This window comes from Acinonyx jubatus, chromosome A3 (assembly GCF_027475565.1).
Source record: "Acinonyx jubatus isolate Ajub_Pintada_27869175 chromosome A3, VMU_Ajub_asm_v1.0, whole genome shotgun sequence".
Taxonomy (NCBI): domain Eukaryota; kingdom Metazoa; phylum Chordata; class Mammalia; order Carnivora; family Felidae; genus Acinonyx; species Acinonyx jubatus.
Window position 1 is genome coordinate 29,540,386 of NC_069388.1, and position 24,575 is coordinate 29,564,960.

At 39.4% G+C, this 24,575-nt stretch overlaps 1 protein-coding gene across 5 annotated transcripts in view; it reads left to right on the forward strand.

The window, feature by feature from the left end:
• The window catches only part of ATRN (attractin), a 159,825-nt gene that overhangs the window by 47,901 nt on the left and 87,349 nt on the right, over positions 1–24,575 (forward strand). For all 5 annotated transcript variants that reach the window (XM_027069657.2, XM_015078127.3, XM_027069653.2 and 2 more), the window contains exons 5-11: positions 3,446–3,651; positions 4,742–4,910; positions 15,376–15,466; positions 16,396–16,639; positions 17,381–17,564; positions 18,603–18,757; positions 21,511–21,595. In XM_027069657.2, coding sequence (XP_026925458.1) covers positions 3,446–3,651; positions 4,742–4,910; positions 15,376–15,466; positions 16,396–16,639; positions 17,381–17,564; positions 18,603–18,757; positions 21,511–21,595 — 1,134 coding nt within the window. The remainder of the gene's footprint in view (positions 1–3,445; positions 3,652–4,741; positions 4,911–15,375; positions 15,467–16,395; positions 16,640–17,380; positions 17,565–18,602; positions 18,758–21,510; positions 21,596–24,575) is intronic.

The following is a 24,575-nucleotide window of genomic DNA, read 5'->3' on the forward strand; positions in this document are numbered from 1 at the left end:
TTAAGTAATCTCTACATCCAGCGTGGGGATCAAACTCACAACCCCAGATCAAGAGTCAGGTGTTCTTCTGACTGAGCCAGCCAGGCATCCCCTTAGGCCAGGGCTTTTCAAACTGCACATGGCACTGAGATCTCCTAGAGGGCTTGTTAAGATGCAGATTCCTGAACCCTATCCAGAAACCGTAGTTCAACAGAGCTGAGGCCTGAGAATCCAAATTTCTGATAAGTTCCTGGGTGATGCTGCTGCTGCCTACCCATGGTCCACACTCTGAGTAGCATTGCTCTAGCCATTCAACTAGGCCTCTAGTTCTGGGTTCCCTGTAGGTCTTTAGGCACAGTCTTAGCTCTTAGCTCTTAGCTCTTGCAAGCCCCCTCATAATAGCAGCCTTGAGGGAGAAGAGGGAGAAGAGAAACTCCAGGGAGGGAGCACCCCTGGAGGGGGCACAATTCAAGCACCCCTTGACATTGGAAACCCTTTGCCCTATCACTGGAGAGTTCTAGCTCTGTGACCAAGAAACGCATGTTATTCTTACCCTGATTGGTTAAGGGAGCCTTGATCTCTCCTGGAGACCAGAATTAGTATTTATTTGTTAAGTGAAGGAAGGTTGAGGTTATCCTAAATTTTAATAGCTTCTTGGTTCCAAGATCTCTGTTCTTTAAAAAGGAGTCCTAAACCATTTTAGGGGTTCCAGACCCTTTGAAAAGCCAAATAAAACGATGATCTTTATTCCCAGAAGAATGCCTAGAAACACATACATAAAACATTGTTATTCTTTTTACAGGCATCCTCAAGTTGCACTGAATCCTAGCTTTGGTCTGACCGTAGCTGGGGGACCCTTGAGACTGGCTACCCACAGCTACTTAGATGTTCCCTGATTTTCTTTTAAAAGAAGAAAAAAATAGTTATATTTTATTTTCACACAAATTGACACTTCATTTTATTTCTGAGTCATATTTTAAGCACAGATAATTAGACCAATTTTTCTCATTACTCCAGTTTAGACATACAAACAGATGTCTTGATGTATTATTACCTGCCACTTTCACTTTTCAGAGATTAAAAAATGATGTTTGTGTTTTGAGATTTTTATGTAACTTTATTTATTTATTTATTTATTTATTTATTTATTTAGAGCACAAACAGGTGAGGGGCAGAGAGAAGAGAGGTAGAATCTGAAGCAGGCTCCATGCCATCAGTGCAGAGCCTGATGTGGGGCTTGAACTCACACACCTTGAGATCATGACCTGAGCTGAGATCAAGAGTCAGACGCCTAACTGACTGAGCCACCCAGGCGCTCCTATTTATTTAATTTTAAAGTTTATTTACTTATTCTGAGAGAGAGAGAAAGTGAGTGCAAGCACAAGTGGGGGAGGGGCAGAGAGAGAGGGAGAGGGAATTCCAAGCAGGCTCCATGGTGTCAGTGTGGAGCCTGATGCAGGGCTCCAACCCACGAACTGTGAGATCTTGACCTGAGTCAAAACCAAGAATTGGACGCTCAACAGACTGAGCCACCCAGGCGCCCTGAGATTTTATGTAACTTTAGAGAGTGCTCACAGTTAATTTTTGGCACATGAGATAAACCTCTGCCTAAGGGCACTGGAGTGGGGAAGTTGAGGTGTAAGAGAGGCTGTTATATTTTCCCTCCTTTAGTTCAAAACGCGTTAAGGGTTACTCCCTTCTCTTCATTTTTCAGCAACATTAGATTTTGGTTGAGTGCCATTCCCTTGTATATGGTTAATAAGTGTGGCAGTAGGAAATTCTAATTTGACATATTTTTGGTGTGAGGCACAGGGGTGCTCACACTGGCATGGCAGTGCTTTTACTACAGTTTTATTTTAGGCCTTTTAGAAAAACGAAATGTGATTGTTGTAGCCATTTTACGATAACAAGTCCAATCTGAAATTTAAACTTTATTTTTTATAAACTGTTGGCCTTGCAAAGACCTTTTTCTTTTAGAATTTTTAAAAAAAGATTCATTCATTCATTCATTCATTCATTCATTCATTCATTCATTTAGAGAGCCAGAAGGAGTGTGTGTGAGCAGGGGAGGGCAGAGAGAGAGGGAGAGAGAGAGAATCTCAAGCAGGCTCCACACTGTGAGTGCAGAACCTGATGCAGGGGCCCAAACCCATGAACTGTGAGATCCTGACCTGAGCCAAAACCAAGAGTTAGACACTCAACCAACTGAGCCACCCAAGCACCCCAAAGGCCTTTTTTTTGAAAAAGATGAAACTGAAGCTTCACTTCCGTGTTTGTATTATTACAGAGAGACAGTAGGCACCTCTTGGTAGAGGCCTACAAGAATGTCATTTAGCTTTTCTAACCAAATACTTTGTGTACTTAATCAGCTTACTGGGGCTTCAAAAGGAGGCATACACATTTCTTTCATTATAATTATATAGATTATTAAAATACTGTATACAAATATAGAATTTTATAAATACGTCATAAACTGATATTTCAGTGTAGGTATGAACATTAATTAGCTTTTTTTTTTTAAGTTTATTTATTTATTTTGAGAGGCAGAGTACAAGCAGGGGAGGGCCAGAGAGAAAGGGAGAGAGAGAGAATCCCAAGCAGGCTCCACACTGACAGCACAGAGCCCAACGCAAGGCTCAAACTCACCAACTATGAGATCATGACCTGAGCCGAAACCAAGAGTCGGGCACTTAACGCACTGAGCCACCCAGGTGCCCCTAATTAGCTTGTTTTTAATAGCTGATTCCTAATTTTCTTACATGCTTTGCTGCAAAATTTCTTTTTAGTTTTATGTATAGGCCTTAGAAGAAATCTGTACTCTTAAAAGTATCTTGATAGTTTGGTTATTGTCCCCTCCCTTAAAATCTGAATTATGTCTTCAGAATGCTGACAATACAGTTATCTTAAAGTCATGTTATTATGAGACACATTATAGTTAAGCTGTTGAGTGAAACTGGTCCTTCCTTTTTCTTCTCTCTGACATGAGTAGATAAACTTACTGAGGAATTTTAAATACACCAATCCGGTCAATAATCTTATATTCTCTGAACTCTCAGAGGTATATGTATCATGAAGATGGTATAATGTATTGTTAGCCGTTTGTTTCATCCTTTTCCTCCAAACTTGCAACCTCATTTCCTAATGCTCGTCACTGATGGGGCCACCAAGAGCAGCATAGTCTTCCCACCCTTGAGAAGTTAAATGTGGACATTTTGTAAGAATTTCTTCTTCCTAAGTAAGTTTTTTAACTTGTCTCTTCTTATGAGAATCCAACAGGGTTGATATGCCCTAGTTATGCAGTGTTGAGTGACCCCACTTTGGCTGAAAGGTAAGTACTGCCGTTATGCTCGTGAATGAACTGGAGAGCCAGTGACAGATAGTCTTAAACCTTGTGTAGGCAGAAGTTTTGCTAAATTAATTGAAGCGTTGCTTTGTGTTGATTTAATTTTCCCCAACTGTTTTTTAGTTTTGACATGTGTCCGAACAATTGCTCAGGCCGAGGAGAATGTAAGATCAGTAATAGCAGCAACACTGTCCAATGTGAATGTTCTGAAAACTGGAAAGGTGAAGCATGTGACATTCCTCATTGTATACAGGACTGTGGTTTCCCTGATCGAGGCATTTGCAATTCAAGTGATGTCAGAGGATGCTCCTGCTTCCCAGACTGGCAGGGTAGGAGCTTCTTTTATCTTTGCTTTTCTTCCAGTTTACCGCATCTTCCTAGTTCCTTATGTTCTACATTGACTTTATTCCTTGGGTATATACCATATATATAATATATGTTAATATATATATATATATATATATATATAATATATGTTAATATGTAGCATTTAAGTTTTTGCATCTCTTTATTCAGATTCTTACAAATCTTTGAATTTCACAAATGTGTGGTTGTGGTCTCTTGAGAATTGTGGAGGGGTTTGACATTCTTTGCAATTCATTCATGAAAGTTTGAGGGCTTGGTCTCAACCTTAAGAAGACATAGCAGAGAACCAAGCTGGGAGGTGGGACAAAAACTAATAATAATGGTATCTCTCAGATACTTTCAATAAATTCCAAAAAAAATTGGGGTCTATTATATAATAGAATCCTAAAACAGTCAGTGAGTGGAATTATCTGCAGATAGAGATTATTAAAGAAATTGTAGCAAATTCTTTCAGGGAATCTATGATAACAGCTGTTACTGATTTAGTAATTTTCTTTATACATTACCCTTTCTACCAAGCACTTTTATTTTGAAAGGAAATGTGCTTGTTTAATGCTTTGTGCGGTTTGGCCGACATCAAAGGGTTAAGTAATTGAAGTATTTGAGTACCTCCCACTGTGCACAAGCCTGCAGCAGGAGCCACACCCCCAACAGTGGAGTTTCTTGATTTTCCAGGAAATGAATAGTTTCTATTATTACTACTGGGACTAGTCTTTAAATTTTAGTCTGAAAGTTTTTCATTTGAATTAATAATTCCTTTGTCCGGTCTTTCCTCTGAGAGCTGCTTAAGCAAGTATTTCATTACTAAAAAATCCTAACCTGGATATGGTCAGGTCATGATTAGAAAAGTGTGTGATTTTCAATTTTATTGGAGATGACCCTTGGTCACTAGCTTTGAGTGAATTGAAAGCACGAATTAAAGGACTTTGATATTTAGATACTAAAGGAAAACTAAGTATACTTTAGATATTTGTTACATTTATATGATTAAAACTTGAAATGCAGTAACTTTAAAGCTGCATTTTGTGAATCTAATTTATTCTGTTTTATTAGGTCCTGGATGTTCAATTCCTGTACCAGCTAACCAGTCATTTTGGACTCGAGAGGAATATTCTAACCTAAAGCTCCCCAGAGCCTCTCACAAAGCTGTGGTCAATGGAAATATAATGTGGGTTGTTGGAGGATATATGTTCAACCACTCAGATTACAACATGGTTCTAGCGTAAGTTGTTTTAAACATTTTTGCAAGAAGCTGACTAGTTTTCCATTTCAAAAATTTATAAAGTAGAGATAAAAAGAAAAGAAATCATCAGTAATTCCATCACCCAGAAAATCACTGTTAATATTTTGGTAGTGGTGTTCCAGAATTTGTTTGACATATCCTTAGTTTTTGAAGGTGGGAGGCACAAAGAATGTGTTTTTATCATAAGTAGTAATTCATCTTTTCTAGATACCATCTCTCATATTTTGTTTTAGGTACACATGGGGGGGCTCTACAAAAATTGGGGGTTATTTTACCTCTTAATTAGCTTATCTGTAGGTCACATGGTTTGCATTTATAGTTTTCTAGAGGAAATTATGCTATTGTCTAATACTTGACCCAGTGTTCAAGGTCTCCTGCTGGTCCCATGCTGTTCATCTTGAAAGAATATATATTATCACAGTGGAGTTAGGAAGTTAGTTATGAAGATTGACTTTGAGGAGAAATTTATGAACATGTACTCATGCTGATTTTATGCCCTGGGGAGTTTTTCTAGGCATTTTTTATTAATGAAGATTGTCAAAAACCAGCATCTGTTCTTTAAGGGATTCTGGAACTATGGCAGCAGTGGCATAGTTTCTGAATCCCCCAAGTAGTCATTAAAGCACACATGCAACTAGGATAGCAAAATGGAAAAAAAAAAAACAACAACACATGAGTAACAAAACAAAGCTTGGTCAGAAGTTATCTACACAGATGGGTGGGGCTAACCCATTGACAGCTCCAGAAACTGTGTGGTATTGCCATCTGTGTAGGAATAAGCAGAGGGGAGCAAGGGACTGACTGACAGGCTCCAGTATACCTAGAAGAAGCTGCTTTGAGAACAGCAGCTGGAGCTGGAAAGATTTGCATATTCTAGTACTGGGTAAGCACAAGGGATCTATAGTAGGATCTGAAGGGGCTAGAACAGTTTGTGCCTTATTAGCTCTCTAGATGAACTAGGCAGATTTTCTTTGCAGGAGAAAGTTCCACACTGAGGAGAAACCACTGGGAATAGAATTCAAATTGAACAAGACAGTAACAATAGAAAAAAAGGAAGAGGGTGTGCAGATAACAGTCAGGGAGGGGAACAGAGCCAGGATAGTTCAACAAGTAAGCTGCCATGTGTTTGAACACACACTGTTAGCAACAGAAGAGTGAGCTGGAGAGCTGAGAAATTAGGAAGTCAATCCTAACCCAGGCCCCTCCTGTACAAGTTTGGGAAAAAACTAGTTTTGCTTAAAATTGAGCAACAGAAAAAAAATGTATGAAGTTATTAATGACCTAGAAAAATAAAAGTTAAAGTAACATAGAATAAAGAGACCAAGGAGTAAGATAACCACCCCCCTTTGTACGTGAAAGCGTACTAGAAAAATATACTCTCCAAACTGATGAAAATGGTAAGTTAGAATTCCCAGACAAGCTAAAATGCAGGAAGACAATGATGTGAGATATGAAAGAACAGTAGAATCAGAAGTAGAAAAATCCAGAAATGAGTTGATAGAAGTTAGGAAAGAATTTTAAAGTATCTCAGAATTAAAGACGAACCTAGGAGGAACACAGTAAGTAAGCACAATAGAAACTCCTTTAGTAATAGAATATGAAAAAGGAAATTATTAAAAATCACAAAGGAATGAAGGTAAGTACAGTGAAAAACCCTGGACATTATATATAAAACAAACATGAGAAAACTGTGAAAAGGAGGGAGAAGGCAGTCTGGCTAGGGACCTCGGGACCCAAGGAATGATGTAACAGTAGATTCCATGGGTTTTCTTTTTGTCTCATATATCCCAGATTTGATGTTGGAAAAAGCAGCTATCTGAAAATGCCAATAGACACAAGCCGAAAAAGCCTCAAGAAAAAGCCTACCTATTCTCTCTAGCCTAACGACTAGGAAAAGGGCAGCTTAGCAAGACAGCAAGACAGAAAACTGTAAGACACAAATAATCACTCTGCTGCAGTCAAACACCACAGAAAGAACTGTGGCCCTGCCCTCATCCCTGTCAGCAAAGTCTGAGTGTAGAGTCTAGATTTCTGTTCCTGCCAGGGTGTGGTGAGGTGCTGCAACCCTCCACCCCCACCCCACGGCCAGTATTAGAGAAGGCCTAGTGAGGAGCTGGGCCTTTCTTCTCTTCCAGGCAAGAATGAGGCCTCCCTCACCCATGTGATGTCAGTGGAGACCGCGTGGGGAGCCTGGCAGTAATGAGTTGGCCTTCCCTCTTCCCCACTCGGGTGACAGAGGAGGCCTGCTATAACAGTAGATTTAAATAAGATCTGGAGGCTCATGTACATGGCACCCAAAACGTTCAGATTCAATCGAAAATCATTTCTCATGCAAAGAGCCAGGAAAATCTCAATTCGAATGAAAAAAAAGCAATTGAGTTGCTGACAGCAGGATGACATAGATAATAGAATTATCTGACAGGATTTTAAAGCAGCCATTATAAAAATGCTTCAGTGTACAATTATAGACATACTTGAAACAAATGAATAATAGGGTCTCACCAAAGAAATCGAAGATGTAAGGAAGAATAAGATGGAAATTTTAGAACTGAAAAATACAGTAACCAAAACAAAAATCTCAGCGGACAGTGTCAACAGCAGAATGGAGAGGACAGAGGAAAGAGTCCGTGAATCTGAAGGTAGAACAACAGAAGTCCCTCAATCTCATCCAGAGAGAAAATAGAGTATTTTAAAAATGAGCAGAGCCTCAGAGACCTGGGGACTATAACAATAAATCTTAGCATTTCTGTCACCAGGGAGTCCTAGAAGGAGAAGAGCAAGAGAGAATGTCTGAAAAAGTATTTGAAGAAACTATGGCCGATAGTTGCCTAAATTTGGCAGAAGACATGCATGTACATGCAAGAAGTTGGGCGAACTCCAGCAATCCTGGACTCCCACAGGGGTTCACAGTCCATTGATTTTGCCCCAGTCTTTCTCATTCTCCCGCTCAGGCATCATATTTCTCTTCATTTTTCAAATCTCTACCACATTGTCTCCTGTTTTCATTCTCAGCCAATTACCTTGCTTCCTGTTTCTGTTTTGAAAGGTAAAAGCTATCCGAAGAGAACTTCCACAAACTCCCACCACCACATGTAGCCATTACCCACATCTGTGCTCATTTATTCTGTCCTCTGTTTCTGTACATCAGCACTGCCCAGTGGGTCACTGTCATGTCACTAGCCATTTGTGGTTATTGAGCCCTTGAAATGTGACTAATGTGACCAAGGAGTTGAATTTTAAATATTCAGTTCTGAGTCCTCATCTTACTTGGTCTTTCACCAACATTTGATAAAACTAGTCCATCCCTCCTCTTGTAAACCTTTTCTTCCCTTGCCTTCCAGGGCTCCACAATCTCCTGATATTTGTTCCCACTACTTATTCCTTTGCAGCCTCTTTAGCCGGTTCTTCTTCAGCGGGCTGACTTCTGAATGATGCTGTGTCCCAGGGCTCAGCTCTTGGCCCTCTTCCATGAGAGTATATATTCACTCTCCTGGTGATCTCATCTAATATCTTGGCCTTTATGTTGGTGACCCCCAATTTTATGTCTGCATCCTAGCCTTTTCATCTGAACCCTTATCTCCACCTCTTTATTTGACATCTCAATCTTTTGGCTATCTCAGAGGCATCTTAAACTGTATGTGTCCAAAACTGATCTTTCCTCCTGGCCAGCTCTTGCCCCAGATGACCCTATCTCAGTTAATGACCACTTCATACTTCTATTTGCTTAACCCCTAAATTTTGGAAGCCTTCCTTGACTTCTTGTTTTTTCACATCCCATGTCAGTATGTATATTAGTTATCTATTGCTGCACGACAAACAACTACAAATTGAGCAGCTTAAAACAACACCCATTTATTACCTCATAGTTTCTGCTGGTCAAGGGTCTGGGCGTGGCTTAACTGGGTGCTCCGCAATCATAGTGTCACCTGGCCTTTGTTCTCATTTAGAGGTTCTGCTGGGGAGAAAGTCCACTTCCAAGCTCACTAGGGCTGTTGGCAGAATCCACTTCCTTGTGGTTATAGCCCCAGCTTCTTGCCGACTGTCAAGTAGAATCTGCTGTCAACTCCTAGAGGCCGCCCGCAGTTTCTTATCACTTTGACTTCCCTAGTGTGGCTGCTTGCTTCGTTAGGTCACAAGGAGACTCTCTAGACTGAGTCTGCTGGTAGGACGGATGTCATGGAAATGACATGTCACCATCTTTGCCACGTTCTGTTGATTAGAAGCAAGTCATAGATCCTGTCCACACTGGAGGGGAAGGTAAGGTATTGTACATCGGCATGAATACCAAGAAGACAAGATCATGAAGACCACCGCCCCAGTGTCTGTCTGCTACCATATGTCAGCAGACATTGTTAGCTCTACTTTCATTTATTTTTATTTTTTTAACATTTATTTATTTTTGAGAGACAGAGGCAGAGCATGAGCAGGGGAGGGGGAGAGAGATACAGATTCTGAAGCAGGCTCCAGGCTCTGAGCTGTTTGTTAGCACAGAGCCCGACGCGGGGCGCCAACTCATGAACTGCGAGACCATGACCCAAGCTGAAGTTGGATGCTCAACCGAATGAGCCACCCTGGCGCCCCTTGTTAGCTCTGCTTTTAAAATCTATCCCCACTCTGTTTTTCACTGTTTCTAGTGCCACTGCCCTGAGAAGTAAGGTAAAATTAAAGGTCTGAAAGTGATTGTCTCTTCTGCTATGATACTAGATACTATGAGAGTCAAGTATTCTACCATTGATGTGATTTTTACCCCTGTATTTGGCATTATCGTCTCTCAAAGCAAAAAATCTGGGAATGACTTTGATACTTCCTCTCCTTCACCTCCTCATATCCTAATCTCCTATGGAGCCCACTAAATACATGTTGTATTCACTCTTTCCTCTCTGTGCCCAGCCTGCCACTGTCTCTCACCTAAGCTTTAGCAGTAGATTCCTAGCACGTCTGTTTCCATGCATTCCTCTTAATTCACTTTTTAAATACCAACTGTTATGATTTTTTTTAATATAGTGTAGATCATATAATTTACTACCTTCTTAAAACCTATCAGTGGCTTTTCCCATTGGACATAATGGGCCTACCTGATCTGACCACTGCTTACCTTCCCAGACTCAACTTGTTCCTTTCCCACCTCCCCAGCCTTCTTTGTTTGTCTAAAACTCTCTGTGTGCTCACCCCTCCCTCAATCCAGATTCTTCTTGCTGTTGTACCCCAGGGCTGTTTTCTTCTCACCGTTTAGATTTCAGTTAACTGTCCCACAAGAGATCTTCCCTGATGATCATCCAGTTCAGACAGGCTCTCCCTGTTCTTTTTCAGAATTGTCATTTCTTTTAGAGCAGCGTTCATCATTTTTAATGCTACGTGTACCCCTTGTGCTTCTCAGGTTTTGCCTTTTCTATTATACATTCTCCATGGTTAGAGACCTTGTTTGCTCACTCAGCTCAGGGCTTCACTCATAGAATGAGCTTAAATAAGTATTTACCAAGTGAGTGGGAGAGTAAATGAATTCTTTGCTTCCTTCACAAATATCTGTTCCTAGAAATATTAATGTCACCTCTTGCTTTTATTTGACTGGTGTACCTCATATGCCACATTTGTTTTTTAGATTGTAACATTTTTTCTTTTTGTACTTGATCAGAACATGATTTTTATAGCTTTATGTATTTCATGTAAATATTAATATAGTTTCAAATACAATTTTACTAACTCATGAAAGGTAAATATAGTGACTCCTTTTAGAAGAAGTGTTTCTGGAACTTACATTATAAACTTAATCATCATTTATACTCTTACATAACCATATTTCAGCAATTGAACTTACCGTCTATTTTTCCCACAACCCTGTTAACCCAAAACTTCTAACTTGTGTTAAAAAGCAATGCCCATTTTATGTCATTATGTTGCCCATTTTGGTCTTTGTCTCCAGGGTTAAGATTTCCAATTGAAATTTTATCACTGAATTTTCTTCCCTTAAGCAAAAAAGAGTTTAAAAACATTATTTGCGTGGGGCTCCTGGGTGGTTCAATTGATTAAGTGTTGGACATCGGCTCAGGTCATGATATTGTGGTTTGTGAGTTTGAGCCCCACATCAGGCTCTGTGACAGCTCAGAGCCTGGAGCCTGCTTCCAAATTTGTGCCTCCTTCTCTCTCTGCCCCTCCCTGCTCACACTCTGTCTGTCTCTCAAAAATGAATAAACATTAAAAATTAAAAAAAAATTTTTTTAAAGTAGGATATTGAGTAGCAGATAACCAAATACCTAATCCAGTAAACTCCTTTTTTTTTTTTTTAAAGTGTATTTATTTTGAGAGAGACAGAGACAGCACAAGCAAGGGAGGGGTAAAAGAGAGGGAGAATTCCAAGCAGGCTCTGCACCATCAGCACAGAGCCCATTGTGGGGCTCTAACTTGTGCAACTGTGAAATCATGACCTGAGCCAGATGTTTAATGGACTGAGCCACCCAGGTGCCCCCAGGAAACTTTAAAACAGATTCACAGAAACAGTAAGACTGACCCCCTGTTCTACCCCATAGAAACCATGTGGGTGAGATTCTGAGAGTTCTCACAAATAGTCCCAAATCTGAAAGAAGCAAACTGAATGAGTATCATTGTTGTTTCACCCTCTTAATTCAAGAGTCAGAGAAATTAGAAATTGTTGCTGAGGAGGATTGGGTGAAAAGAGGGAAAATCAATTGAATGGCTGACTCTCTCTGTCCAGAAGTCAAGGCTTCTTTTAATTTGGGATATGCATTGACCACTGGGGTAGGACACTTAAAATCTCAGAGGAGAGCAGAGTCTGGGTAATTTATTCTAATAGACTGCATACTCCTCCATCTGAGCCCCAGCATGTCCTCAGACTTCAGAAAAGTGGATAGAAGATGAAATACCAGCTCTCACAATAAAGCTAGGATGGAAGGATAACTTGTCTTAGATATTCCAGAAAAAGAACTAAGAAATCACCCACACTTTATAAATGTCTGGAGGGTAATGTCTAATCACCAGCAAGATGAAATAAATGATGTTGTAGCTAACACATCATATTCTATGATGGAAAAATAAAGAGGAAGAAAACAGCTTGTAAATGCTGTCAGCTATCATAGAGGAAAAATAAGGAGATTCCTTCCAGCTGCTGCATGCTGCATGTCAACTTAATGAGGATTTGAATTCAGAAAAACAAACTGAGAGACAGGAAAATAACAACAATGAGATGAAATGGGAGATTACACATTTAAGGAAATGTAAATAAATTATATACAGCAAAAACTAGAAAGAAAATTGAATTACTGACAGCTTTATAGACATTCCAGCGAATACAGGTTGAAATAATTAGAAAAGCAAAGACACATGGAAGACAGGAGATCCAATATAAAGATAATTGCTGTCGCTGAAGAAAAGAACCTAACAAATAGGACAAATGGATTGAAATAGAACAAGAGGTTTCAGGAAAATTGTATAGCTGTTCAACAAGACCGGATTTGATCAAGTTATTGAACTTTTAGGATAAAGGACAAATTATTGGATGGAAAGCCTCTCAGGTAGTTCTGTGCCTCCTCTGGCTGGGCTCATGTTCAGCCTCCACAGAGCCTTTGCCATGATCTTCGGATGGTCAGACACTGTGATTGGAATACCAGGACCCTGTGGGTGGTGGGGCCTGTGGCCTGTGCTGTGATTGTCATTGTGATAGCAGCCATCAAGGAGAGGTTTGTGAGAGGGATGGCTGCAGTTCTGAAAGACACCTGCTTCTGAATTCCTGAAGTTTGTCTTTGCTTATCTGTGTGTCCAGGTCTTAGAACTAGTTGTTCAATATTCTGTTATCTTGAACTGAGCTCCCAGAAGAATTTATTTAGTGCTTGGAATTTCTTATGTTTTATTGCATCAATATTGTTTTTGCCTTGCGTTTGCTTTTCTGAGTTGTGAAAAGAGTCACAGCCTGTTATGGAAGAACTTTGGCTTGTTCATCTGTGCCAGGTTATTGGGACCTGCCAGTACCTTAGTGTCTCTGACAGGCTCTTGAGCTGACTCATTGACCATGAGGAACAAAATGCATAAGATACAGATTGAGCACCCTCTGTGTCATTTGAAAGAGAAGTAGATTAAATCATCTAGGGGTTTGGGCGCTCTCTGTTTCTTTCCTCTTTCAAGCTTACAGACAGAACATTAGGTATATTAGTATTTTTAGAAGCCATGCCAGTCCTGAGGAAAGACCTCGCACAACCAGAACTCCATAAAAGTATTATAGTGGTATGCAGTCCATTTTGTAAAGACATTACCCTGGATGGATTTTAGTTATTTCTACCTAAGTAAAATATAATAGTGTGACTTTAAAAAAGAATAGAGAAAGGAGAGAGAGGGAGAAGGAGAGAGAGTGAGAATGAGGCTTCCAAACAGGAGAGCAAGCCACATGAAAGGGGGAAAAATCAGACTAGCCTTGGGCTTCTCCATAGCAACATTCACTGCAGTATTTTTCAAGGGAGCAGCATCTGCAAAGTTCTAAAGGCAAGAAAGGATGGCCCAAGGTATTATACCCAGCCAAGATGTCATTCAGCTGTAAAGCTAGCAAGCAGGTATTCTTTTTTTTTTTTCTTTTATGTTTTATTTATTTTTGAGAGAGAGACAGAGTGTGAGCAGGGGAGGGGCAGAGAGAATGAGACACAGAATCGGAAGCAGGCTTCAGGCTCTGAGCTGTCAGCACAGAGCCCAATATGGGGCTCAAACCCATGAACAGTGTGATCATGACCTGAAGCAAAGTTGGACACCCAACCTTGACTGAGCCGCCCAGCTGTCCCCCAAGCAGGTATTCTTAAACATGAGAGAATTTAGGGAAAGGAGCACATATGAGCTCCACTAGAAAAAAAACCACTCAGCAGCAAAATTAGGAATTAAAGACTCAAGGAGAAGTTGTGGTGAGAGGATGGTGAGGAGATTGCTTCAGCTAAAATACAGATCCAGTGCTAAAGAACTATGGTATCACAGTTACAGAATGGACTGTGACTGTTACAAACTGGGACAGTGTAAAAATTACATAACAAAAATTGGGAGAAAAAATGGGAGGAAATGTGAGTGCTAAGGTTTTCAACTTTCAAAGCAGGAAGTTAATGGATTCTGTCCAAAATTAACCTAATTTTGTATGTAACTTAAAAACTAAAGTGAATCCAACCTCTAAATAATTTTTCATGTATTTTTAAAAATGTGGAATATTTAAAAAACACATAAAGTAATAACTGGTATTAATATATTATTCAGTAAATGTCCCCATTTTGTTTTAGATCATGTATAAAATAAGACAAAAGGAAAAGTTTAGAAAAGAATAATCAATACTAATGCATACACCACCTAGGTTAGGAAATAAGGCATTCCTAATATAATTAAAGATCCCCACATGTTCCACCCCATCTCAGAGATAATCAGTATCCTGATGTTGTATCATTTGTTCACATACACGTCTTTTTACTTTTGATAGATATGAACATATATTATAATTAATAAATTTTCTATTTTTAGTCATTATAGAAACAGTATTCTGCAGTTTGATTTTTTAGCTTAGGATTGTTTTGAGATTTATGTTGAGAATGTGTTGTTTGAGTGTATTTATTTTTCACTCTATACTTTTATTATATAGACATAATCCTTTTTCTATTGGTGGACATTTATTTGTTTCCTTTTTTGCTACTTTGTTGATAAAACTTTCTTCTTTTTTCTTGTTTACATAATAACTTTTCATAAAAAAAACTTGGATTATTCAGGGAAACATAGAAAATAAACATTTATTTAAAGTAGAACAATAGCATTGGTTTCTTTTTGACTTTTTTCTATTAAATTATATATAAATTGACACTATTTAAAGTATCAACTGTAGCATGATCCCCTTTGTATAAATATATATTGTCAGTGTATTTTTCTATATATATGCATCAAAAATGTCTGGAATGATGTTTACTTAGTGTTTGTATTTTAAAAGTCTTTAAATGAATCCATAAGTGTAATTGAAATGTTAAATGATAATCCAGCTTCCTTGAAAATACGACTTTAAAAAAATCAATTAGATAAAGTAAAGGAAAAGTCGGGAGTTTTCTTTTACTTAATTACCATTCCTTTTTCAGTACCTGTCTTCAATTTCACATGATTAAATGAAAGAGAAGTTATGGCAGAAAATGTCCCTTGAGTATAATGCAACTTGCAAGTAATTTAGACTGCGTGTAGAGAGGTTTTCAGGAAGCATTAGAAACTTCCAGTAGATTTTTTTCCTCGTCTTAGGGCTGTGCAGCCCAGCCTTGCTTCCCAAGCTCTGATATGCCCCATGGACCCAGATGTTAGGTTTGTTTGTTTGTAGAGGTGCCTTCTTGTATGCATGGCACGTTTAATTAGCGTCTCCAAACTGTATTATATCACAAATAAAAAAGTATAAGATACTCTGTTTTGTCATTTGGGTGAAAATATGATGTTTGTTTTGTAGGTATGACCTTGCTTCTAGGGAGTGGCTTGCCCTGAACCGTTCTGTGAACAATGTGGTTGTTAGATATGGCCATTCTTTAGCATTATACAAGGTAAAATGTCTCCACTCTGTACTAAGCTAGAAACTCAAGTCTTCCACACTTACTTTTTATTGTATTATGTGATTGAAAAGCTATGTAATGTTGGGTTTTTGTCTCTAATCTTTTTTATTGTGGTAAAATACACATAACATGAAATTTACCATCTTAACCATTTTCAAGTGTACAGTTCAATGGTATAAAATACATGCCTAATGTGCAACTATCACCACCATCCATCTCTGTAACTCTTTTCATCTTGTAAAACTGCAACTCTATGCCTACTAAATAGTAACTTCCCATCCCACCCCCACCCCCCACCCCCAGCCCCTGGCAACCACCATTCTACTCTCTGTCTCTATAATTTTGACGTCAGTGTTGGTTTTTAGTTGGGGGAAAACTTACTATTCGTGGGGTATGGGGAGCTATTTAATTGGCTAGGTTGTAAGTGGAAATTAAAGTTGAAACCAATTTAACCTGAGAGATTTTAATGGACTCAAATTATACTGGGGTATTATGATTATAGTACTAAATGGTGAAAAATTTATACTGTATAAATTAGCTTTTATGTTCATTAGCAAGTTTAGCCAAGAATAGCCACCTTGCAATATAACTGAATAATCACTTTCATTTCCTTGTTTTTGTGGTTTATGGTAGGATAAGGGAACTTTTCAACTTTATCTTCCCAACACATTTTATACCGTTAGAGATCTTGTATGAGGAAGTCCAAGAACAGTAGTGAAGTGTTGGGAGATACAGAGTATGATTTGTTTCATTTTATCTTGTTCCTTTCTCCGGTCTTTTCCTAATAAGTCACTGAAAGGTGTATTTCACTAGCACTTTTTAAGCTAAGAATAATATTGAGGTTTTGAACTTCTCCTTTTCCTTCTCAGATTTGATCCTTTTGATGTGTTTTAGAATTTTGTTTACATTTTTTCCCCTAGGATAAAATTTACATGTACGGAGGAAAAATTGATTCGACAGGGAATGTGACCAATGAGTTGAGAGTGTTCCATATTCATAACGAATCATGGGTGTTGTTGACCCCTAAAGCCAAAGAGCAGTATGCAGTGGTCGGGCACTCAGCACACATTGTCACATTGAAAACTGGCCGAGTGGTCATGCTGGTCATCTTTGGTCATTGCCCTCTCTATGGATATATAAGCAATGTACAGGAATATGACTTGGGTAGGTGTACTTTTTCTAGTGATTCTTTTAAAACCTTTATCCATATTGTTTTGACTGTTTAACAAGAGTCCACCTAACTTTGACCCAGTACTTTATCTTGAAATGCAGTAAATGTTGCTATATTATTGAAATTCAGATCCTTGCTGCTGCTAAGTAGTATATATTTGTTACTGTCAGTTTGGCGAGGAGCCAAAGATGGCACTAAATGCTTTAGGTGTTGGAAATAAAGTAAATAAGTAAAAGTGATTTGGAACTACAAGTATTCTGACAACAACAACAAAAAATTAGACCACCCTTTAGAGATTGGGTTAATGGACTGTGATTTCCCCTTAATGTGTAATCTTTCCATTGGTTAAATTTTATTATATCTGCTGTTTTGGTGCAGGAGTACTGCCCATAATTGATAGTTTGAGAAAGTAGGCCCATAAAGTACATCTGGGTATTGGTCACTGAAGGTCACAGGGTATTAAGTGTTCAACTGAGGGGAATCTGAGTCTTTTAAATTTAATGTAATTATTTTCCTGCATGGTATATTAGACCATCAGATCATTTAACAGGTTGATGTTTGGCCACCTGGTTTTGTTATAAGTTTTAGATGGCTTTCCTTTAAAAATTAAAAGGTAAAAGAAATTCATATGTATCAAGTCTCCTGAAATCTCTCATTGTAAACTAATTGGTCATTTAAAGTATTAGGGGAGGAGGAGCCTGCAACATTTGCCTTTAACTGTTTTCCCCTTCCAGCTAAGAACACATGGAGTATATTACATACCCAGGGTGCCCTTGTCCAAGGGGGCTATGGCCACAGCAGTGTCTATGACTACAGGACCAGGGCCCTGTACGTACATGGCGGCTACAAGGCTTTCAGCGCCAATAAATACCGGCTCGCAGATGATCTCTACAGATACGATGTGGACACCCAGATGTGGTGGGTGCTTTTTCTTGAGCTTTTACTCTAAGGTGTGAATTCTGGCAATTGTCCGTAAGATATTGTGTTATATTTTTGTTTTCAGGCCTAGCAGATAATTCTCTTCAGCGTTGTAGATAGGAAAGTTGGGAAAGAAGCAGAAGGTAATAGTGTAGCTAGTTTATTTTGTTGCATTGTTCTATAATTTTGTAGTAGATTGATTAGAAGATGCTTAGTATTTTTTGACTGGTTTTTCAATTTTCATACACTCAGTACCACTGTAAAATTTTAGCTCTTCAGAATCCTGAGGAGTCAATTGTTCTACAAAGCTGAGCTTATGCACATTGTTGTAATTAAGTACAATCTATCCATTTTTTAACCTTTTCTTGATGACCAAAGTGTCATCATTGGGGTTAGTTACTGGCGTCATTACATGAAATCATCAAACAGAGGTGGTCTCAGGACCTAAATTAGAGCAGTACTCCCTCTCTTATAAATTGAACTATATAAAGTATGCTAATTTTAATAAATGTAAAGCAGATTTGAATGATGAAATAATGTGATTATGTAAAGCATGGTTTCTCTTCTTTTTGTATTTCCTTACATATTTGAGACCATGCTGTGGATACCAGTTTACATTCTGTCAGTCATTAAAATGTCTGTCATTTTAGTGGCTGTGTAAATACTCTGTCGTGTGGGTGTACTAAGCTTGAACAGTTGGAAGTTCTGGTTTCTAGTTTTTGTCTTATTAATACGGCATTATACATAAGCTTTTGTCTGTATTTTATGTGATTTCTACCCAGAAACTGGAATTATAAGGTCATAAGTTATGATCATTTTTAAGACTCTTAATGTGCCTTGTCAAAATTCTCATAGACCTTTAAGGTTTTACGTATTTATTTATTGTTGAGAAAGTTACTTATATATAAGGAAAAATCTAGAAGTATTTGCACATTTGGTTCTAAAGTTAAGAAATTGGTTGTGTTTGCATTAGCAAATAGATGATAAATATCCTAAAAAACTAACCTTGTATTTATTATTTTTAAATAAACTCAAAAGGACCATTCTTAAGGACAGCCGATTTTTCCGTTACTTGCACACAGCTGTGATAGTGAGTGGAACCATGCTGGTGTTTGGAGGAAACACACACAATGACACATCCATGAGCCATGGCGCCAAATGCTTCTCTTCAGATTTCATGGCTTACGACATTGGTAAGTTTCCCAAAGCCATTTTAGTTTTGAAGAATCTTCTTTTGTCTATAAGCAGCATTTTATTTGTGTATGTATGTCTGTATGTTTATTTTTGAGAGAGAGAGCATGAGTGGGGGAAGGGAAGAGAGAGAGAGGGAGACAGAGATTCTGAGCCAGGTTTCACCTGTTAGTGCAGAGACCAATGTGGGGCTGTGACCCATGAACCACAAGATCATGACCTGAGCGGAAGTCGGATGCTCAACTGACTGAGTCACCCAGGCACCCTATAAACAACATTTTAGAAGAAACTGAAAATATTGGTAGTTGAAAATGGAGAGAGAGAGAGAGGGGGACAGAGGATCTAAAGTGAGCCCCACATGGGGCTCACGCTCACAACTGCAAGATCATGACCAGAACCAAAGCTGGATGCTTAAGCATCCACTGAGCCACCCAGCCACCCCCCAAATGTTAGTTTTTATATTCATATGACAAATATTGCACATCTATTAAAAAGTATTACTTCTATATTAAGTTCTTGTTTATATTTTTATTTAAATTTTTTGATATTTTTCTATATTGAGTTCTATTAAGTGAAGTCACTCCCATCAATTGGTTGAATGTTAATTTTTGAGGATGGGTTGGGGTGAGCAGCCTCTGTGTTACAAATGAATGACTTATATAATAGTGTTACGTAGTTGTTACCACCAGCATTGTGTTAAGTTGGTTTAACCAATAGCTTTATCTCATTCCCTAAAAATTGGTTTTACACATTCTTGATGTAATACTTTTTGACATGGAACTTTAAAAAAAATTTTGGTGTGGTAATATACTTGACCAGAAGAGGGCAGTATGTGTTCATGCAAAACAAATACTAGAAGTTCTCTTGTATCATCAGATGTTCTTTTTTAACAGACATATATGTGCCAGCCACTAAGCTCGGAGATTGTAAGATGAGTAAATTACAGTGCTGGGACTCATAGTAGGGGAGGCAGAGAACAGACGATATAATTGCAATTCAGGGTGTTGCTTGCTCTTAGAAGAATACACGAAAGCATCTTTGGGCATTCTTTAACTCAAGAGAGTAAGGATTATGGTCAGGGAAATTCTTGAGGTCAGATCCAAATTCTTTGGACCTTGAGGTCAGGTCCAAATTCTTGAGGATGGTCCATCCAGGCTGGGTCCCCAGGAAGTCAGCTAGGTGAAGTTAGGCAGCACTTGTACCCTATTGCTGGGTATCTGGTGTGCCCATGGTAGAAGGTGCTTTTTACCAAGGCTGGAAGTAGAAGGAGAGGGACTGGGTTGGGAGGAAGGGAATAATTGGGTTTAGGTGCATGTTCAGCTGGAGATGACTGTGGGACTGAGCCATACAGAGGTCAGTGGGAAGCCTTAGGCAGGGGCAAGCCTCTAGGGAGCATGTGTCATCAGGGATGAGCAGACAGCCAGAGGATGGATGGATAAAGAACTTTGAAGGAGAGTGGAGACTGTGAAAACATGTCAGAGAAGCAGGAGGAAAGTGAGGCAAGATTGGTGACCTGTGAGGGAGCGGTTAACAATGGCTGCAGAGGAATTAAGTAAAACAAGGACTCTAGGGCCTGTTAGATTTGACAACAAAGATGTCCTTCGTTAGCCTGTAGTCAGGGAGGAGGAGTAATCCAGATAGCAGTGATGTAAGGTCAGATGTACACCGTGAATGTTAAGTGTCTTAGTGAAAAAAGAAAAGAGAAAAAAACCCAACCCACTTCTCTGTGAAGGGAAGAAAAGGCTTACATAAGTTGAGTGCCTCCTTGGGTACATTTAAATGCTGTGGTGAAAGCCAGGTGGAACAAGAGAAAGCAGTTCCCGCCATCCTGTGGTTTTAGGGAGGGAAGCAAGGTGGGTGGGCAGGAAGCTATGAGAGTTGGTGGCCTCTGTTCTCTGTGTGAAGAAGACCACAGAGTCTAGGCTGGAGAGAAGGAAGTGAAAGCTGTTATTGTCAGAGTTGAATAAAGGTCTGGATCAAGTGGAAGAACCTTTGCTTAGTGAGTATGAATGTCTGAGTGTCTCTGAGAGGGAGTGTGAGTAAGGTTGGCAGCGTTCTGCAGCACCAGTTGGATTAAGGTACAGAAGGGAAGTTGCTGACATGCAACAAAACAGAAACATCGGTAGGTCTAGGGAACCTAGAAAAGGACTTTAAAAAAAAAATTTTTTTTTTAACGTTTATTTATTTTTGAGACAGAGAGAGACAGAGCATGAACGGGGGAGGGGCAGAGAGAGAGGGAGACACAGAATCGGAAGCAGGCTCCAGGCTCTGAGCCATGAGCCCAGAGCCCGACACGGGGCTTGAACTCACGGTCCGCGAGATTGTGACCTGAGCTGAAGTCGGACGCTTAACCGTCTGAGCCACCCAGGCACCCCAAGGACTTTTTAAAAAACTAGGTGAAGTTTGAACTGGAAAATAATTATGGAACCCACATATTTTACTTACATAAGTTTTGAAAAATGTCAAATTAAGAAACACTCTAGTGGGTAAAAGTGATAGGCAACAGAGTGAGTGATGTGAGTGTCAAGGATGTTACATGCATTCGTGAATTAGAATTGCCATATTGTCCTGCCTCCCATGCCCTGTTGTTCTGCTGCTGCTGTATTTTACCTCCGAAATAATGGTGTGATTAAGAAAAACTGAGAGATACGTTTTATGAGTTGTGCTTGTTGTGGTCTTCTTCCCAAAGAAGATGCGAGTTCCTAACTGATTATGAATAGCAATTCCTTCTGAAATGCGTTTTTCTTGCTCCTAGCTTGTGACCGCTGGTCAGTGCTTCCCAGACCTGATCTTCATCATGACGTCAACAGATTTGGCCACTCGGCAGTCTTACACAACAGGTAATTAATTGGAGAAGAAGCATTTGCTCCTTTTCTCTTGTGTTTAAAATGAAAGTGAGGTTACACATGAGATAGTGGAGTTGGACTTACGTATTATTTGCAGGATTCCCTCAGCCCATTAGTTTTTCACGGAATTTTGTACATACGGATTTCCTGATTTATATTTAAAATATCTGGTGTGGGGAAATTCAAATCAAAACCACATTGAGATACCACCTCACACTGGTCAGAGTGGCTAAAATGAACAACTCAGGAGACAACAGATGCTGGCGAGGATGTGGAGAAACGGGAACCCTCTTGTACTGTTGGTGGGAATGCAAACTGGTGCAGCTGCTCTGGAAAACAGTATGGAGGTTCCTCAAAAAATTAAAAATAGAACTACCCTACGACCCAGCAATAGCACTACTAGGAATTTATCCAAGGGATACAGGAGTGCTGATTCATAGGGGCACATGCACCCCAATGTTTATAGCAGCGCTATCAACAATAGCCAAATTATGGAAAGATCCCAAATGTCCATCAACTGACGAATGGATAAAGAAGATGTGGTTTATATATACAAAGGAATACTGCTTGGCAATGAGAAAGGATGCAGTCCTGCCATTTGCAACAACGTGGGTGGAACTGGAGGGTATTATGCTAAGTGAAATAAGTCAGGCAGAGAAAGACAGATATCATATGTTTTCACTCATATGTGGAACTTGAGAAACATAACAGAAGACTGTGGGGGAAGGGAAGTGGAAAAAATAGTTTCAAACAGAGAGGGAGGCAAACCATAAGAGGCTCCTAAATACAGAGAAGAAACTGAGGGTTGATGGTGTGGGGGAGAGGGGAAAATGGGTGATGGGCATTGAGGAGGACACTTGTCGGGATGAGCACTGGGTGTTGTAAGTGATGAATCACGGGAATCTACCCCCAAAACCAAGAGCACACTGTATACACTGTTATATTAACTAACCTGACAATAAATTATATTAAAAAAATTTTTTTTAAAGAGGAAAAAAATAAAATAAAATATCTGATGTCGATTTGAATTCCTTGTGATGCCAAGTTTGTTGGTGTGGTTTTGTTGGCCTGCAGGGGTATGCTACGTTTGGTGCTGTCTCATGGGACAGCGAGAGTTATGCTCAGTTGCTGTCTTCCGCCCTCCGCTGTTCGTGTTGTCTGCACCACTTGGGTTGTCAGGTCTCTCACAGTTGTATCTGAGTGGTAAAGAGAGATTTCAGTGGCGGGCAAGGTAGAGGAATAGAGATGGGAAGACTGCGAAACTTCATATAGATCAATCTGTAGTGTTTGGATAATCTGAAGTCTGTACTCCATTTCCTTGCATCGCTCAAAAATGGCCTGAGCTAACAGAGTTCTTCGTGAATCTGCCCCTGGAGAAGGAGGATCCAGAATGGCCACTCTGCCTGTTGCTTACTTTGTGCTTTAAAGATTTTTGATTTCCTAAACAGCCTAATCATGCTCTTAACTTTCCCCATTTTGTTTCAGCTGTTATGAGTGTTGTCTGTTTTACCTTCTAAAATTCTGAGCCTTATCAATCCTGGAACTCTTTAAATGCTATAACGCCAACATTATGTTAGGATTTCCTTGACTTTCAAAATTTCTGTTGTTACGATGCAAGATGAGATGGAGACCTGGGATTAGGAAAAATGAGCCAGCAACATGTCTTGGGGATGTCGTGAGGGAAGAATCGACAGAATTCAGACACTTAGATATTGGGAAAAGGTGACATCTTTTTGAAGTAATAACTTAGCTGAAATTTAGTGATAAATATGGTTTTCCTATGAGAACATTTGATGGTATAGACTGACAACTTTACTAATTCGAAGTGTCATCTTAAATTGTAAGCTTGTACTTTATCAGTGTAGGAAAACCCTGAAGTTTTCTAGTGTATGCCTCCTGATGCTTTCATCTGAAAAGCCGCAGGGCCATTTTGTCGTCCTCTTGCCTACGGGTGTCTGGGCCTCTGCTTTATTCATCTTTGTGCCCTTGGTTCTCCTGGCACAGGATTTGACACATAATAGGCATTTGCTAAATCGTGACAGCTGTTAGTAAGTGATGGTAACTAGCAGATAAATGGATCTTCTATTAAAACATTCTTTGGTTTTATACAAACTCAGAGAAGTTGATAGTTTACCATACGATAGAATTTAACCACGAATCAGAATTAGGAATGGCTTGCCTGGGTTATAATAAGGTTTTCATTTTTGTGTAATTCCAGTGGTATGTTTGGGCCTGTATGTGAATAATCTGTGCATGTGGGGCAGGGTTGGGGGAGGGCAGCGGATGACGAGAGAGGCCACGGCTAGTTTAATCTTGTGAGAGAAAGAATTTACTCAAAGAGAAACTTGGATTCATATCATTTCTTCGTATCCCGTATTCCAAGTGGTGGTTTTTCTTAACTGATGAGCAGCGTTGGGTGAGCTGTGCCTCACTTAAGTTGTTGTTTTCGTGGGTTTTGTGAGGGAGGTGGGAAGAAGAGCTGGTTCTGAGGCACCGAGGCTGCCTAGATGCCGCTGTACCTTTTTCCGGCTCCAGGCCTTTTTGAAGGGCTCTGCGTACCTCCCATAGCCAACGTGTGACCACATGGATTCAGAGTTGCTGAAAACACCAGCTGCACCAGGAGGGGGATGGAGCTTATTTGGTTGAAGCAGCAGATTGACTAGTTGAATCCAGACTGCTTAATGCGATACTAATCCAATAATGAGATTAAAAATTAAATGTGAGGCTCATTTTCGGTAAGTGAAATGTGTCAATTTTTAAATATAATATATGGCAAATACATAAGAGAGCCACAAAATCTTTATGCTTTAATAAACTAGTCTTGTGTTAATTTGAAGGAAATTGAGGCAAGTGAGAGTAAATTATTCGACACGTCATTGTGGGTTAGTTCTAAACTTCCTGGCACGTTGTAGGATCTTGGAGTTGGAAGAGTTCTGGAAGTTACCTGCTTAAAACTTCCACTTAATGCAGGCAT